Source organism: Trachinotus anak, unplaced genomic scaffold (genome assembly GCF_046630095.1).
Source record: "Trachinotus anak isolate AG129_WGS33_773 ecotype Australia unplaced genomic scaffold, CSIRO_AGI_Tana_v1 ptg000007l, whole genome shotgun sequence".
In the NCBI taxonomy this organism is placed as follows: Eukaryota; Metazoa; Chordata; class Actinopteri; order Carangiformes; family Carangidae; genus Trachinotus; species Trachinotus anak.
In genome coordinates this window covers 23827-42439 of record NW_027273858.1, presented here as the reverse complement: position 1 = coordinate 42439, position 18613 = coordinate 23827, and the positions used below count along the sequence as shown (strand labels likewise).

General features: G+C 45.4%; 1 protein-coding gene across 2 annotated transcripts; it reads right to left on the bottom strand.

Moving 5' to 3' along the window:
• Positions 1 to 4786: 4786 nt before the first annotated feature.
• On the bottom strand, positions 4787 to 18600 carry znf318 (zinc finger protein 318). Of its 2 annotated transcripts, none has more exons than XM_071479769.1 (11): positions 17941 to 18600; positions 16857 to 16966; positions 15714 to 16323; positions 13979 to 15233; positions 13756 to 13859; positions 13540 to 13639; positions 12033 to 12346; positions 10155 to 10349; positions 9860 to 9953; positions 9151 to 9269; positions 4787 to 7672 (listed from the first exon to the last, which is right to left on the bottom strand). In XM_071479769.1, exons 1-11 carry the CDS (start codon positions 18172 to 18174, stop codon positions 4943 to 4945), a joined length of 5865 nt encoding a protein of 1954 aa, XP_071335870.1. In that variant the 5' UTR covers positions 18175 to 18600; the 3' UTR covers positions 4787 to 4942. The 2 variants fall into 2 exon arrangements, with proteins under 2 accessions (XP_071335870.1, XP_071335871.1); XM_071479770.1 differs by having other exon boundaries at positions 10155 to 10346.
• Positions 18601 to 18613: the final 13 nt, after the last annotated feature.

Below are 18613 nucleotides of genomic sequence, written 5' to 3'. Positions count from 1 at the left end.
ACGCATTCAGCCATCAGGGCCAGGATGGAAACCCTTTCTCCCCCAAGACCATAAATAAGAAAGAAAAAAGTAAGAAATAATGCAAAATAAATCTCATGTGTTTCTTCTAATAAAATCTGACTGACACTTCAAGTAAATCAAAGTTACATTGAGCGTTATGATGTTGGAAATTATACTGTGGAAGCCACTGAAGACTATGAGATGCTGCTGAAAGCTCTGAAAATTTAAGTTTTTTAAGAAAAAACACCTCTGAACTTGAGCCTCATGTACTGCATCTGCTTTATAAAGATATTCATGAGAATTTACTTTTTTTTTTTTTTTACAATTACAAACTTTTGTGTCAGTGTTTATTATTGACTTTATCCAGGTGAGAGCTCAGGTAGATTCACTGCACTGCTGACAGTGCCCTGTTGAACAGAGGTCCTCTCTCACCTTTTAAACACAGCTTTATTATAAATTCTACAGATCCCAGGTCTGTCAGGCCCCACTTACATACACAGAACCAGTCAAAAGTTTGGACACACTCCCAGATATAGTCTCACTGTGGTCAGGAATCAAAGGCAGAACCCTGCACAGGTAGTTTTCTATGGGCTGAGATAACATGTGCTCAGGTCTCTGATGTGATTCATGTGTTGATATTAGAGACTGATTGTTGTTCTGGTGTCATGTCGTCACCAGCTGCTCTGATGCTGAATTTCCCTCCTTTGAATCAGAGAAGTTTGATCTCATCTCATCAGTGACGAACAACTGATGATGATCAACTTTACTTTAAACAGTCTTTGATTCCTGATGTAGAATGAAAACACATTTTATTAACACGGTGACAGTCATCGTAAATGTTTGTAATAATAATAAAATACATTTTATTTAAATGTCAAGACACTTTGCACAGAAGAAAAACACCCAAAATATACAATTTAAATCTACATCATGTGTCCAAACAGTTTTCAGTTCAGTTTCACTCCACAACTGTGGAGATTCAATAATATCAATAATACTGAGGTGAAACAACAGGTCTCTCCTTCATTCAGACCTGCTCTCATGTTGACTGGCTTCAAGTTGTTTATCACTGTGGCGCCACCTAGTGATCAGTGAAGCACATCATGTTCTACAACTTCAGCTGCTTCACTGGTGTCTCCCTGAAGAGTCACAGGTTTGATTCCTGCTCCTGACAGGCAGCTGTACTGCAGGACGTGGGTTCTATTCCCTCAGAGACGACTGAAAGGCAGCTACAGGGTCTGACTCATCAGTGTCAAAACCCACCTCAAACCCAGAAACATACAAACACATCACAACACACTGTCGTTCTTTTTAATCAAACTTTATTCGTTCAGATCATCACATACAAAGATCTTCAGTTTTTTCCTTTAGAAATTTACTGCATCAAATCTCTACGTTCTCATGTTAAAGAATTAATTCAACTAGTTTCTGTTCTTCAAAAACACTTTTTGTACAAAGGCCTAACTTCTTCAGAGTTGTCATGTAACTGCTACAGTAAAATAATTTAAAATATAAAACTAAAGATTCATGTAAATCTAGATTCATGTGAACAAAACAGAAGATGAAGAATCTGAGTAGTTCAGTTTTCCATCCATCTGGTGTTTAAAGAAACTGGTCTCTTACCTTCTCCGCTGGAGACTCGTCCATGACACCGTCAACTGTCCAACCAAACGATCGACTGTTGAGGTTGTGGAAGAAAACGCCTGAACACACACTCAAATAATCTGTCGTAAGATAATAAGATGAAGGTGACGCCTTTAAACCAGAGGGACGAAAGCTTTTAAAAGTGGCATCGAGACAGTTGATCTGTGAAACCTGGACAGAACAAACACATTTCTACAGCTGATGGAGTCAAAACAAGAGAAATCTGGAGCTAGATTTGTATTGAAAAATGCGGAACTATCAGTGATTTAGACAAATCTCAGATTTACTGTCCCCCAGTTTCTTGCCTCATCATCATTACAGAGGAAACGACGCCCTACCTCAGAGAACTACAAGACTAATGAACAAATTTCTGACTTCACCTGAAAGATGAACACAAACTCACAGAGGAAACATGGTCAACTGGGGAACGACTGAATGTCCAGCCTATGCTGATTATTGGTGAGTTATTGGTGGGTAAAAATCAAAATGTGGCCAAACAACAGATTGTTTTATCATTTTCTCTGACTCATCCCATTGATCAGCACAGGCACTAATGTAATTCTGTCATTTATAATTCCCCTCTCTCTTTTCATTTGAGGAATGAGGGGTTATCTGTTAAATCAGTGAACTACTGGAGGCCATCAGGAAAAAAAAAACTTGATGAAATGTTGAACTTTATTCAATTAAAAATTCTTACACAAGTAAAAATGGCTTAAACAAACGATCAAAATAACAAAGTCTGTTCTAGTTTTATAACCTTGTACTTTATATTTCATCATTTTTCTTGGCTCTTGTCCTGGTTGATTCTTCCTCAGCTGCAGTAAAACATGGTTAAAATTTTAAAAATACGAGCATGTAGTTATCCCTCATATTTGAGATTTTATAATAGACCCTGTTTTCTTGAGATCATTCAATAAAAGATGGGATGAAGTCGACTAAATCCTTCAGCAGAGGAAACGTGGTCTGAAAAGATTTTTAGTAAAACGGAGTTGATCCATGAGTGCTGATGAATATTCTGTGGATTAATCACAACACAGACTTTCTGTCTGTTTTTTCGCCACTAACTTTTATTAAAACTTTACGTAAAGCAACAAATTTTACAAGACGAGCAGTTTGTTTCTCTTCTGACCCACAGAGACACTGACCACAGATCAGTGCCCCCAACACAACACGGGGCGAAAACCTGATGCAGATTCATAGGAACCAGATCCTGGATTTTCAGTTAACATGTGAACACTGCTACAGCTTTGAAACCACCCGAGCTCTTTATTGGTCCACGCTACGGGTTTCATTTCACCAGCTGAACTGAGCGAACATCTCATTGGTCTACAGAGGAAAACTAAACAGGAGAAACTGAGTATAAACTCCAACAGACAACAAGAGGAACTACCAGCTGTTTACAGTATGTTACCTTCTGTGAAAATGTGACATAGCCATTACTGTGATCTTTCAAGGAGCAGCCCGACATTTTGGGAAATCCTGTTCTCCAGAGCCAAATGAGACAACGCACCAGTTTCATCTGAGTTAGCTTCTGTTGTTATGATGAACAATATTTTCCCTGAAGAGCAAAAATCAACACGAGTTTATCCTGCTAGTAGGTGGAGTCTGATATACACTTACTGACCAAAAGTATGTAGACACCAAGGCACCGCTGCCATAAATGAAAGCTGAACATGATTGTTCCTCATGTTTCATTAAGATTTTCCTTCATTGGAACTAATTATGGTTCCAAACCTTCTGGCTCGTGACTATGAGGAAAAGTTTCCTTCTGTTTATGGATTATTACACTCAACAATACTGTGAGTAACATTAAAAGGCCCAAAGAGGAAACTATATCCTGTAATTTAAAATTCAAACTAAAATGCATTCTACAGTGTTTCCAAAAGTCTCCATTTTAAGTTCTTGAAAACTCTAGTGTGAAAAAATTGGTGTGGATAGTGGGTGAAAACGTAGCAAAAGTGATGTTTCAGAACTAAAACATAGTGGTGTGGAACTAGCCTAACAGACTCAGACAAAAAACAAAGCAAAGTTGGGATAGATGTGTCCACATATTTTTGGCCATATAGTGCCAGTAGCTTTTGCTGAAAACTATTGAATACAGTTACAGAGCAAACTGTTCTCTGGGTGAGTTATTCTGTTGTTCCAATACAGCATAGTTAATTCTGAAGAACTACTTCAACTCAGAAAACAAACAAATTATAAGAATGTGTGGTTTCACTCTTCTGTCTTTGCACCAGTTTACGAGGAATAAATGAAATCCTGACATTAAATGCAACAAACAAACAAAACAGGCTCTTTAGATTTTTTTTTTTTTTTTTTTTTAAGACACCAGTGGAGCAGGGCTGCAATGAATGATCATCTACTGATTGTTTTATTAGTATCACACTTCATTAACTGTCTATTAAACCTCAGAAATAAACATTTCCCCAAAATCCAGGGTGACATCTTTAAATTCCTCATTTTGTCTGACCAACAGTCTGAAACCCAAAAATATGACATTTGACCGAAAAAAGGAAAACAGTAATTTCTTATACCAGAGAAGCTGCAGGAAATATTTAACTTTTCTGATTGAAAAATTAGTTAATAATCAGTTATCCAAGTGGGTAACTAATGATATTCTGTTTATCGTTTATTCGACCAATTTCAGCTCTACAGCAGTGCCACATACAACACAAACAATACTTGTTATCAGGATAAATTAATTGTTGGGTTTGTATCTTCAGGGGTATTTGCTGACGATAGTGAAAAGACAAAATAATACTGTCCTGATCCTTTAAAACAAGGCTTCCAGGACCTGTTTCTGTGCTGAATCCAGAAAAATGAAACCTATATCCATCTGAAACAACTGACTCTGAAGATAACAGAACAAAAGGGTTTCAGAAAACCTCAGACTGCTCCTTTTAACAAGTGAAGGTCAGTTTTCTAAAAGTCTCAAGTCAGTGTGAGTCTCTCTCTCTCTCTCTCTCTCTCTCTCTCTCTCTCTCTCTCTCTCTCTCTCTCTCTCTCTCTCTCTCTCTCTCTCTCTCTCTCTCTCTCTCTCTCTCTCTCTCTCTCTCTCTCTCTCTCTCTCTCTCTCTCTCTCTCTCTCTCTCTCTCTCTCTCTCTCTCTCTCTCTCTCTCTCTCTCTCTCTCTCTCTCTCTCTCTCTCTCTCTCTCTCTCTCTCTCTCTCTCTCTCTCTCTGCCTTCAAGTCCAGTAAATTACTGAAAGACTGTTATGATCTTCTGAACATCCTGGATATTTGAGTGGTTTTAAAGAACCCCTCTCCCTAGATTCCCGTCACACAGTCCAGTCAGCTCTTACTCAAAGTTAAAATCGTAGTCAAAGTCCAGGGAGGTCATGTCAGAGGGGAGACCCAGGATTTCAGGGGTGATCTCCATCACCTGAGAACCCCCCTCACTGCATGCCCCATCCTCTGGTTGTGACCCAGAGCCAGGGTCTGATATGTCTAGCCCCTTTTGGTCTGAAACTGCTGATTCAGAGTCCCCTGAAGTCAGCTCAGATTCTGGCTCTGACTGGCACTGCTGTTGCTGCTGCCGCCGGGTCTGGTATCTGGTTTGGGATCGAGTTTGTCGGACAGGACAAGCAGCAGGGGAAGCTTTCTTTGTTGGAGTCGTCTTGCCTCTTGTTTTGGGGCCCTGTTTGGGTTCAGGTTCTGAAGCTGCGTCAGGATGGGCCTCTGGATGAGACTGAGACTGATTTGGTTGGTGTTGGGATTGTGGCTCTGTCTGGATTTGAGGAGGAAGTTTGGGCTGGGACTGAGTTTGAGGTGTTGGTTCCGGGTCAGTGTATGAGGTGATTTTGGATTCAGGGTTAGAAGTCAAGGGCTGGTTTTGGGGTACACTCTGAGCCTCTGACTGAGCTTGTGGAGTTGGTTTTGGTTGAGCTGTTTGTGAAGTCATTTTAGACTGAGTCACTTCAGGGCTTGAACCTGGGGTAGTCTGTAAAGACCAAACTGAAGCAATTTGAATTTCTGATTTTGGCTGGGATTGTGGAGTTGATGGAGAACGGTTTGAGTCTGCTTGTGGAGCTGTATGGATCCGAGTTTGAGGTTGAGGTTGAGGTTGAGGTTGAGGTTGAGATTGGGATTGGGTTTGGGTTTGGGCTGGAGGCTGAGGTTGTGGTTTTGGTGCTTGCGTGGCTGGAGGTGTACTTTTAGTGGCGCTACTCCTGTCAGCTCTGGAGTTTGTTGCTGGTTTGGTGATGGAAGTAGGACCTGACTGGCTAGTGCTGCTGTAGAAGATGCCAAATAAGTCCTGAGCTTTGGCTGCAGCCAGGTTACTCTTTAGCTTCTCAAACTTCTGAGCTCCCTCACCGATGTTCATGAAAGGTGGAGGCTTGACAAACACTGTACGAGTCTGCTCACTCTCCGGGACGCCAGGAGCTGCAACATCAGACACTATCTTTATCATTGTTGGTTGCACGGGTTTAGCTTCAGGTGGAGCAGGAGTAGCCTCAGAAGGCGGAGGTTTACCCTCTGATGCTGCAGGTTTAGCCTCAGATGGTATAGGCTTTACCTCAGCTGAGGCAGGTTTAGAAACTGGTGGAGCAGGTTTAACCTCAAATGGTGCAAGTCTAGCCTGAAGTGGCTCTGGTCTAGCCACCGGAGGAGCAGGTTGAATGTTAAATGGTGCAGGTCTAGACACCAGTGGTGGAGGTTTAGCCTCAAATGGCTCTGGTCTAGACACTGGTGGTGTAGGTTTATCCTCTATTGGTGCAGGTCTAGATACCGGAGGTGGAGGTTTAGCCTCTAAAGGCCCTGGTCTAGACACTGCTGGGGCAGACATAGCCTCAAATGGTCCAGGTCTACCAAATGGTGGCACAGGTTTTGTTTCCAGTAGTGTGTTCTGAGCATCTAGAGCCTTTGTGAGACTGTCAGAGAACATTGGTGGATCTTTTTGAGCAGGTCCAGGTAAACTTGTGGTTTGGGGTCTGATAGAGAGAAAGGTATTAAGAGGTGCAGGTTTCCCTGTCATGGTTGTTTTCCTCAGGACTGCAGCAGGTGCTGGGAGGTTAGGCCTGATCCTTCCCCGGTTCGCGCCATTGGACACGCACGGAGGAGGAACGTTGTGCTGGCCCCCCAGCTTTTGGGCAATCTCCTTAGCAACAGCCATTGACTTTGCAAAAGAATCCTCTGCAGAGACTGGTTGCTGGCTTGCAGCCGCTTCATCTTCCTTGATGAACTCAGCAGCCACTTTCTCAGCCACCTTTGCCAGTATGTTCTCCTTCTTCTTCCACGTGAACTTTCCGAACGAAGTGGTTGGGATCACAAGAGATGGCTTGCCTGCTTCCATGCTCTGTTTGCGGAGCTTGGCCCTCATGGCTGGACTGGGTCCACAGAGGACTTTGGGCGGGTCATAGGGCTTTGGCGGAGGTTCAGGTTTGTTCAGGCTGACGTCTGGTTTCCCTGATGGTTTGCCCAGCTCAGGCCTTTTCAAAGCTTCCCTCTCCACCTTAGGCTTTCCTTCATCTCGTTCTCTGTCACATTTGGATCTGAAATCTGAATATTTACCATATTTATACTTGTCCTCTTCATCTCTTGGGCCATATTTGGGCCGGTCGTCATATCTGTCATCACCATCCCTACGATAACGGTACCGATACTCCTCCTCTCTGCTGTATTTGTATCGGTCACCCCTCTCCTCTTCCTCTTTGCTGTAGCAGTATTTATCATCCTTTTTGCTATATTTATAATTTTCATCCTCCTCTTTCTTGCTGAAACGAGCCCGCTCCTCTTCCAGGCTTTTGGCACTTTTACTATCCTCCCCTGTCTTGCTACGCTTCAGCCTATCTTCCTCTTCCTCCTTTTTAACTTTAGATTTCTCCTCTTTCTGAGAAGTATCATCATCTTCTTTCTTTTTCTCCTTGTCCTTTTTCTCCTTTTTGTGTTTGGATTTTTCCTCCTTGTCTTTGCTGCCTTTATCGTCATCCTCATGTTTACGTTTCTTTCCGCTCGTCTCTGAGGACAGTCCTGCCTGGCGGTCCAGGTTCCTCCTCTGTTCATACAGTGGATTCTCATACATTTGTTTCTGGTGAAAGTGGCATCAAAACAGAAAGACAAGAAACCGTTAAGAAAATATATGAACAGACTGACACACCAACTTCTCTAATTAAAGCTGGGCCAATATTAGACTCTAACAGACACGCTGCCAATGGTTAACATCAGTAGAGACAAGTAGAAGTTATGTATGTCATTTTACATTGTCAAATGCTCTACTCAGTACAGATCACATGGGTCACTATTCTTTAAAAACACTATATTACTACTATTAATATTAGTATTGGTCTCAAAAGTCGATTACTGGTAGGAGTCTACTTTCAACCTGAATCATAAGTGTGATAATCAACACAAATAATGTGGTATTGTACAAAGCATGTGGTTGACATCTGGATAATTTTACTTCTACTCTGGATAACGCCACAATCATGTGATGGGGAGAGATGCACTAATTACTATCATCCGAGTTGTCAAAGCCATTCACGCCAACATCCAATCTAAAATACAACTCAAATATTTTTTAAAAGCACTAGCACATGGTGTGCAATTGGGCTTTTAACAATAATAATAATAATAATAATAAACAGTCTGAGTTCTGAACTTGTGTAACATCAAACAGCGTCACAACGTTAGCTTTTCATGTTGATGTTAATTGTGTGAGGAAGCTTCAATTGTTGTGTCAGTAGTTTTTGGGACACACACAGGTCATTTCTATTTTTTGTCTTGTTTAGCATCATCACTGGTTTAGCTGCTGTTTCTAACTGAATGTGTGTCAGACAGACGTCTATCAAACAAACAGATTCACCCCTGAGCACAAATTTTACTCATTTCCTGCAGCTGCTTTACTTCATTATATACTAATATATACCACAATGTATGTAACATAGTGGAAACATGGAAACCTTCATGACTGTACAGGGGTGAATTTTTATAGCAATCACCCGTTTACATTTTATTAAGAATTAAAGTTATGTATAATTGAGGGCGTGGCCTCTTTGAGTAACAGGTGGGTGAGCATATGCTTGCCAGAAACCGGCATGCACCGAAGTCTCGGCTCCACACATGGCCCACCTCTTTGACCGTATTTGGATTAACTGGGAGTTAGGGGCAGAGTCAGGCACTGCCATGATGGCAGAGCAGCCCACTCTGAGCTTCAAAATCGCTTTTCAGAAACCTGTGGGTGACGTCACAGAGGCTACGTCCATCTTTATTTACAGTCTATGTTCCAGAGCAACAGGGACTTGGTTTCTTCAACACACGCTGCTGTTTAGTTTTGTCATTATTTAAAGCTGTAAGCAGCACAAGCTAAATAATTTTTATTTGCATTGTACTGGGATGGAGGCAGAAATCTGAACAAACATAAACTATCTAACTGGAGAAATGTTTTCCCTTTGGTAATTAGAGTGAACTGCCCCTTTAACACCATGACCTTTAAAGACCTCCTTCCCCTGGCCACAGGGGTTGTTCAGTCATATCCATGTGTGTTTGTGTTGACCCTTCATCAAATACCTTGTACTTCTCATTGTGAGCGTGCGTGGTGACGTGCTCTTCTGCACAGATGGCGTCTCCATAAAACTCTTTACACAGCAGGCAGAAGAATCCTCTGACGGGCAGCAGGAACTCCGAACCTGCAGCAAAACACACCAGCCACAGTTTAAACCCACAGGTGGAGAGAAAATAAACTGTCAATCATGTTTACCTGGTGGGTGTCTCCATGTTCAGTACCTGTCAGGACAGGAGAGGGTCAGACAGGTGACATCTGATTATGAAATATTAAGATAAACAGATGAAGAGTTGAGAGATAACTAGTGGAAAAGTGTTGTAGCTGCTCAGTGTCACCAGGGTTACTACAGAAACGTAGGTGTATTAAGACAAATGCAATCAGCAGACAAACACACCTGCACAGAGAAGCTACAGCACTTTTCCAAAGGTTACTGCAGGTCGTTACATTTACAGCCTTTGTTTGAGGATGAGACATGAACAACGAAAATGAATTGACATCAGAGGTGTGGACAGGAGTCTCCTCTGGTTCCACGAGTCTTTGTCACTTTGTTAGCTTTCATTAAGAGACAGAGAAACTGCAGCAGAGATCCACACTCAGCTCCACCTGGAAGCAGAAGACGGCTAACAACATTCAGCAGCTCACACACCAGGGCCATGGAAAAAAGTAGCACTACAATGACTTTTCAGGAAAATGATGAATGTGAAGCATGAGTACCTTTGGCAGGTTTCGTCAGTTTCTCTTCTGCTGGCATGTTCTTGATGATTTTGGTGGGAGTGGAGGCCCAGGGCCGGTCGTACGGGTCCAGAGTCTACGACCAGAAAAAGAAAATGACATGTAAAAGGAACAAATAGATAAAGGTGCATCCAGGTATGAATATCAAAAATCCTTCCAAAGCAAAAAAATGTGATCAATTAAATTTTACAAATGGATTTTAGAGGAACAGCTGACGTTTATGCAAGATTTTCTTGAAATTGTTATGAACAATAAAAACAGCATCTGGTGAACAAACCTTTCGGTGCGTTTTGCTGTGTAAGTGCGTGAAAAAATCAAACATGGAACCAGAGGTGATGTTACAGTTTTTGCACCAGTGGTTTCCTGCGTCATAATATTCAAACGGCTCCAGGGGCGGGGTCGGAGGAGGGGCGCTGACTGGTGGCTTGTCAGGGGACGCTCTCGATGACAATGGCAGCGCCACTGAAGTCTGCTAAAAAAAACAAAGATGGAGGAGCGTCAACAGGGCAGGTTAAAGCTCAGCAATCAGGATTCGCTCACACAAAAACATTCAGAGGAGGAGTGAGCTTGTCTTGAAAACTCAGCTCCACAAAATCTGGAAATGAAAAAGTCTCTTACCTTCAGTGAGTTCCAGCCTCAAAGACGTGTATTTTGTGAGAAAATCCAGACGCCACTTTTAAACCGATAATAACATTTAATTGGCTTTAAAGTTTACGCTTCATTTGTTTTCGAGATGAACAAAGCTTTTCAAATCTTAAAAAGGTCTAAATTCACCTGTTTAACTTTACAACATTCCTGAAATCTTTCTGTCAGTTACTGTGAAGATAAAACAGACGAGGACGATGAAGATCTATCTACATTCAAACAGGACAAGATCCAACAAATCTTGTCATTTCCAACATTTGCAGATTTCTCTGCAGAATGAACAGACCATTGTTCACAAAATAAAAGCAGCTGTTGCTCAAAGGTCATGTTAGAGCTTGACAAAAAAAATGAACTGGGATTTTATTTTGAATTATCCAACATGGATCGTCCCACGACCGATCTTTGCGTTTGCGTCTTCCCTCAGGCAACGAGTTCGTCTGAGCTAAATGTTGAGTGTGTGCAGTTGTTACCTGTTGTGGTTCAATCGGAGCAGCATATTTGCTTTGTGGAAATGAAGTTAATACAATGAGCACAAAAGGGAAATCAGTGCTGACGTCCAGCTGCAGGTTGGTTGGTTCAAATTTTTCTTTGCACCAAAATCACCAAAAAGTCTTTTTTGAAAAGTTGTTTATTTCGCTCTGACGCAGAGAGAGGAAGGTGACCCTGAACACGAGATGCTTCTACTTTGCTGTTTTTTTCTCAATAAATATTAAGCTTTCATCAATTAAAACTAACACTTCCTGCACCGATGTTTCACATTAAAAGCCTTTCAGCCGTTCACAGGCTGTGACCCCTTCCTCTCCTCATAGGCTACTGGTGTGAAACTTGTGTGCAGGGCGTGTTGAGTTTTTACTGATGGCAGATTGAAAAAACAGCAGAGTAGAAGCAACAGGATGAATTGGAGCTGTTGTGCTGACAGAGTTACTGTTGAGGAAATGTTCCAACGCTGCATCTACATCTGTGGGCTTTTAAATTCAGACTTGAAACTCGACACTTGTGCAACGCTGTAACGTGTTTCAGCTGATTCTGAGCTGATCGGCAGCAACAACAACAATAAACCACAAACACAAAAAATAAAAAAGAAGCATCAAGTTCAGATGGAAGCTGACAGAAGAAAATTCTGTCCAGATAAGTAAACCTCATTTCAGTTTGTTAAACCAGCTGCTTCTTACAGTAAAAGATCATTTTCATCTGGTCTGTGTTTAAATGAATAAATGAATCATATCTGACCCCTGAACCTTGAGCTGAGACCTGTGGCTCCTCAACACAGCTAAACTAAACTAATTCATAAAGTTATTTATGATCGCGATATTTAATGTACATTTTCAGTGAAACAGTAAATCAATGAACTGTAAAATAAATGTATAAAATAAATAAAAGCCGATACATTGATGATTATATTACAGTAAACACTAATGATCCCTAGCTATGAGGTGTAACAGTCACACTCAGTACTATCTGTGTTTATCAGTGGGTATATCGGTGTTACCTCCTCTGCAGGTGTTTGTACCTTTAACATGGAGCTGCTGGACGCCTGCTGCTCCTCAGGACTCCTCTCTGCCTCCTGTTTCTTCTTCTCTGGTGGTGGCTGCTCGCTCTCCTGTTCCTCGACGGATTTGCTGGCCCTGCGGGGCCGGTCGGATGGGCTGAGGCCAAGGATGAGGGCCACCTTGTCAATCTCGTTGTGTTTCTTCTCAGCGGCCTCGTGCTCCTTGCGGAGGTTGGAGATCTGAGTCATGACCTCCTCCTGCAGGTGGCTGATCTCCTGCAGCAGCGGGTCTTTGTGGCCGCCCTTCTCCCTGCGCTTCTTCCTCAGGAGCTCGCCTAGAAAAACAACACAGGATGTTGGTATCAGCGATGGGGTCCTCCTCATCTGCCGTGTGGAGTCCCTCAGGGTTCTGTTCTTGAACCTCTCCTCTTCTCAGTGTACATGTTTCCTGAGGGTCAGTTGTTCAGCTGCTTTCATGACTCGTCATTTCATGTTATGCCGATGATTTCTCTGCTAAACCCAATAACCTGAACCAACTGTCCTCCCTCCACGAGTGCTCAGCCACCACCAAACACCAGATGTCTCTTCATTTCCTCCAACTAAACCTGACCAAAATTATTCTATTTGGACGTGAAAACTTTGGCACCACAGTTGATCAGGTTATTGATCAGGCTGCTAACTCAACCAGTCGTTTCACTAAAATCTGATGTATCCTGTTTTCCACACATTAACATTATTCCCTCTAAACGTGTCTCAGTCAAGCTGCTGTAAACCGTTTACAGCTGGTTCAAAATGGAGCTGCCAGGGTAAGAACTAGAATGAGTCCTGGACCCATGGACCATTCCAGACTGGTGGTGGTGGTGTGATGGTGTGGGGATGTTTTCTGGACTAACTTTGGGTTTTAACACCAGTCAGTCCTGATCTGAAGGTCTCAGTCTGACCATGTTCATCCTTCATGGCCACAGTTCACCATCTTCTAACAGGTGCTTCCTGCAGGATAAAGATCCCTGTCACAAACTGGTTTCATCAACATCACACTGAGTCCAGTTCAGTCTCAGATCTAGATACAGTGGACCCCCTTTGGGATGTGGTAGAACAGGAGACCTGCAGCTTGAATGTGAGCCATGTCAACATGGAGCAGAGTCTCAGAGGAAAGTTTGACATCTGGATCCAGGACCTGAAGACCTGAGGATCTACAGTGTCAGTGAGGTGTTCCTAATAAAGTGATCCCTGGGTGACTGTGACAATGGTGTAGAAGAATCTCCTACAGCAACAAGTCTTCATGATGTCATCATCAGACTCTTTCAAAGAAACAGTCCCGCCTTAAGTTTTCTGTTCACCTCCACTGAGACAGAGACACTGACTGAAACCTGGACACATTCAACTTAAGCCACCTGAGTGGACAGGTACAGCTGGAGGGAGGAGGGGACCTGATCTGAAGACCAGCAGAGTCCCAGCTGCCTCAGAGCAGACTGGCCTGTCTGATGAGCAGGTGGGAGCAGGAGGCAGGTGAACCACCTGAACTCACCTTGCTGCTTCCTGAGTCTCTCCAGCTCCTTCATCAGATACTCCTTCTTCTTCATCCTGATCTCCCTCTCCTGCCGCAGCTTCTCCCTCTCCTCCAGAACCTGGACACAAAACAATCAGGTTCAACTCACCTGGCCACAGAAGAAGGTACCTGCTTTACCTGTTAATCCACATCTGGTGGTTTCACTGTTTCACTTTGGTACTTCAGGTGTCAAACCTTTTGCTTCTGGCTCTCGTTGTTCTGCTCCTCAGACACTTTTCTGTCGTGGCTGCTGACTTTAGAGCATCCTCTCTCTCCGTCCTGAACAGTTTTCACCAAACCTGAGACAGAAAAACATCCAGGGATTAGATTTTATGACCCAACAGCATGAAAACAAGTCCGGCAGTGTTCATTTTATAAAAAGTGCAATATTATTATCAATCACTCTGATCAGACTGACCTTTGACCCCTGTTTCAGGGGCTGGTTTGTTGTAGGGCTGTTTGTATGGCAGAGTGTGGGGGAACTCGTCGGGGCCAGTCTCAGGGGGCAAGGCCATGCGAGAGGGGGGCGGGTACATGGGGGGCCACTGCTGGTGCATGTAGGGCAGGTAGTTTCCATACTGGCTGTAACCTGGTGGGGGGTAATTAGGGGGCATCATGCCATGGACCTGTGGGGGAGGGTAGGTGGGTATGGGCACCCCTGGGTGAGGGGGGAGGCTGCTGGGGTCGGGGGTCTGTGGTGGTGGCGGCAGATCTTTGTGTTGTGGTGGAGCTGCGTCGCTGTGCTCCGCCTTCATGTCTCTGTCTTTGTGGGATTTGGGTGGAGCTGATTTCTTGCAGCTGTCGTCGCTGCTCCAGCTGTTCCTCCGGGCACCCCCCCTGCTGCCCCCCCTGCTGTGCCCCCGGCTACGACTCCTGCTGCTACTGCTGCTTGAGCTGCCGCTGTGGCTCCGCCTCCTTCGACCCCGACTGCCGTCCGAGCTGCCAGAGGAGTAGCGTCTGCGGCGTGTGGGTGTTTTCGGAGGTGGCTTGTTTCCGTGGAGACGCTCCTTGGTCCTGGCGGCCATCTTGCTGATCTCAGTGACTCCCAGGTCCAGGCCAATGGTCTTCAGCAGATCCTGGATCTTCTCGTATTCCTCCAGCGCCTGGCGCTCGCTCTCATCCAGCGGCTCCGTGCCCGGGGGGTAGGCGGGGTTCGCCACCTGGACGGTGATTTTCTGGTCAGGGCTGATGGTGGGCTGGCTCACGTACCTCGTGTCCACCTCCCCCATGGTGGAAGAGGCTGGGAGGTGAGGGGAGGCCCCCGGAGGTAGGCCGAAGGTCTGACCAATGACTGTTTTCAGCGGAGGGTAGTCTCCGTACAGCGCCTCCTCTGTCACATCTCCGTACAGATCCAGCCCGTGATGTCGGACTGGCTCGGACACAGGTGGCGGTTTCGGCTCCTCAGAGTCTCCATACAGAAACTTCTCCTCATCATCAATATCTTCCATGGTCTTCATCTGAGCCTTGTTGCCCACCCCCGCCTCCCCCAGCAGGTTCAGGATCTCTTTGATCTCGGCGTCGAGGCCGGCGCGGTGAGCCATCTGCGGGTCGGACTGGAGCTCCGACAGCATGGAGGCCACCATGTGAGGCTCCATGCCTTTAACCGCCTGCAGCAGCTGGTCGGCCACCCGAGACATGCTGGAGCCCTCCACTCCTCTGGGAGAGTCTGTGCACTGAAACACAGTACAGAGAAACGGAGCAGAGTGACACCTCTGTACCACAGATCATCAGCCTCACACATACATGATGTTTTTCAAAGATTTGTTTCAGCTGATCAACTTTTCTGAGATCACAAAGAGACTAAACCAGACAGACGTGAGTCTCCGTCTAAACAGCTGTTCTCTTGTTTTTCACATCTCCTCCGACTTTCCTGACGTCAGAGTTTATACTTTAGGAAAAACAACCAAGGACAAAAAGATGGAATCGGATTCTGTTAGTTTCTCTATTGACTCGTCTTTATTCAGATTTTTCAGGACGTAAACAGACTTTCTCAGCTTGTCTTTGATTGATTGTCTGATTGGTTGTGTTTAAACAACATTCGAGATGTTTTGGTTTCTTCTGTTGAAGGACAGGGTGAGGGTTTTACTGGCTGTTTCAGGTAGCTGTTGTGTACTGTTGGAATCAGTGAGTGTATTTGTGTCATAGCGTCCTACCCGGAGTGACGGCGAGTCCTCAGAGTCGAGGCGTTTCTTCAGGATGGACTTTGTCGGCAGACTCAGCATCTCCTCCAGCTCCTTCCTGCGTCGCGCCATCTCCAGCTCTTTAAACTCTTTCCTGGATTTCTCGTCGCTGTCGTCTCCGCTGCGGCTGCTGGAGCTCGAGCTGCTGCTCGCGCTGCGACTGCGACTCCTCTGCCGACTCTTACTGCGGGCGAGACTCGCTGCTTTGCTGAAGCTCCGCCCACGGCTCCTTCCTCTGCTCCTCCCTCTGCTTCTCCCTCTGGATCTGGATCTAGATCTTGATCTAGATCTAGACCTGCTGTGGGGGCGACCCTTGCTCCTCGCCCGGCTCTTGCTCCGACCTCGGCTCTTGGCCCGGCTCCAGTCCGGACTCCGGCTCTTGCTCCGTCCTCGGCTCTTGGCCCGGCTCCGGCTCTTGCTCCGTCCTCGGCTCTTGGCCCGGCTCCGGTCCGGACTCCGGCTTTGGCTGCGGGGCCGGCTTTTGCTCCGACCCCGACTCTTGGCCCAGCTCCTATCTGGACTGCGGTCTCGACTCCGGCCCCTGCTCCTGCTCCGCTCGTACTCAGGTCGAGCAGGGTACTCTCTGCAAGGAAAGACCGGTGTTAAGTGGACTGAATTTGACACCAGTGACCTCTGACCCCTGATGCAGCTCCTCTGTCCTGGTCTGTGATCACTGAGCTTATAGCAGCTACAGACACAAACTTCCTATGACTGACCCTCCTGTCGGCAGCGGGAGATGAAACCACCGCCTCTCAGCTTCCTACAGGGAACTCAATTCAATATTTTTAAAGACTTTTCTACAGCTGCAGATGGCGGCCCCTCCCTCCCCTCATTCCTGTCATGTCTGTTGCCTCTTATTCAGTCGCAGAACCACTACTGAAATATACTGAAATATACATAAATATACCAAAATATACTGAAATATACATAAATATACCGAAATATACATAAATATACATAAATATACTGAAATATACCGAAATATACTGAAATATACCGAAATATACATAAATATACTGAAATATACCGAAATATACCGGCCGATGCAGATGTTGTTTTAGTGCCCAGCTGTTCATCACATCCAGCAGGATCTGACAGATTTTTTTTCATGTGTACCTGTCATGATGACGTGATGGGCCGGGACCAGGTGGTCCAGTCAGCTCGTTGCCGACGGTGATAACCAGGTTGTGGTCAAGGGGAATCGGCCCACGTGGTGATGGAGACCTCTGTAACAAAAATCATCATCATTATTAAAAAAAAAATCTAACTGTGACAACACAGTTTCATAAGAGAGATATAAGAGAGAACTTCAGACCACACATCAGAGGTTTCTACCTGCCCAGTGTGACCAGTGCAGGTGGTTCTGACTGGTCCTGACAAAGTCCAAATCAAACAAGAGAAGAAGTACAGAACAAACGTCAGCGCGCTCCCCCTTTAGACGGTGTTAAAATGATGTCCCCTGCAGCGCTCTGTGGTTCAGGTCCTGCAGGGATTAACTGAGAGAAAATGTTTTCTTGTGTTTTGGGTGTCACGGCCCTTCAGTTCCTCTGTCATCAGTCAGCCCACCTCTCAACCACATCACCACAGATGAAAACCCCTTTGAAATACACATAACGTGACACAGTCTCATTGTGATGAATATCTATCTGCACACACACTGAGAAACAGACAATAACAAGGCGAAGAACCTGTCACATGACAAACACTGTTACTGACTCCAGGCCGGAAACACGTTCCTGGTTGTTCGCAAGTCACAGACGAACTCCGTTCATAAATCTGCAGATTCGTTGATGATTTGCAAACTTTCCTCAGCAAATAACGTCACTGAACATCACTTCAACACCTTCAAAAAAATCCTTAGGACATTTCTTAATTCGGCAACTTGGACAACCGCCAACAAACGACCTGTCACCGCGAAATACCTACTTTAAAAATCAGTTTTCACTAGTTGAGTGTTCGCTAGCACAGTGTATTTTAGTGAAGGCATTTAAAATGGGTCCCATCATTTGTTTAGTTTGCTCGGCAGTTCACTCTCACCACTGCCGGGAACATTAACAAGGAGTGCTGCACTTTTTGCTTCGCAAATTCTGCAAACAACGAACAAACCCGGCGGTGACAAATTGGCAGGTTTTTGAATGGAGTTTGGTGTACAGGTGCGAACACACAATGCATATGTATATAATCGGCCCGGCTGACAAACCTCTCTCGGCGGACCACCGGCCCAGTAGTCCCCGCCTCGGTGATTTCCCGACCCAGGGGAAGGGTACCTCCTGCGCGGCGGGGAGCGGCGGTACGAGTCTGGGGGGCCGTGGTCGTGGTAGCCGTGGTGGTACGGAGGCCTGGGTCGGCTCCTGTCGTCTCTGTAGTCCGGCACCGGGTAAGGCCTTGGAGGCCGCGGGTAGCCTCCCCTCGGCGGGGGCCGACCACGGTACATCTCCTCCTGCAGAGATCGCCCGGGGCTGCGGGTCCCTCTGCACGGACCCACGGCTCAGACACTGCAATAAAAACGCGATTTCAACGATTCCGCGAAGCTCCGTCTGCACAGGAACACGGACCCTTCTTCTTCTTCTGGCGACAGAAAGAAGCGGAGCTGAACCGGCTGCTGCCCCCAGAGGATCAGCCCGGGACGACACGGGCTGCCGGGCCGAGGGCTCAGGCTTCAGCGGGACATCTGCTGCCGAGGGTCAGAGGCAGGACAACACAACGCTGTTTGGGCCTGGAGGGCTGGGTGGGGGCCATGTCTTCATCTGTCCATGGCCCGAAATGTTGGATAATACTCATCTGAGGATCTTCAGGGTTCGTGTTAACCCCAACTCCAACTTGTCTTCACTGACATTTACTGTTTTCATAAGAAGAATCTTTGGTGTAAAACA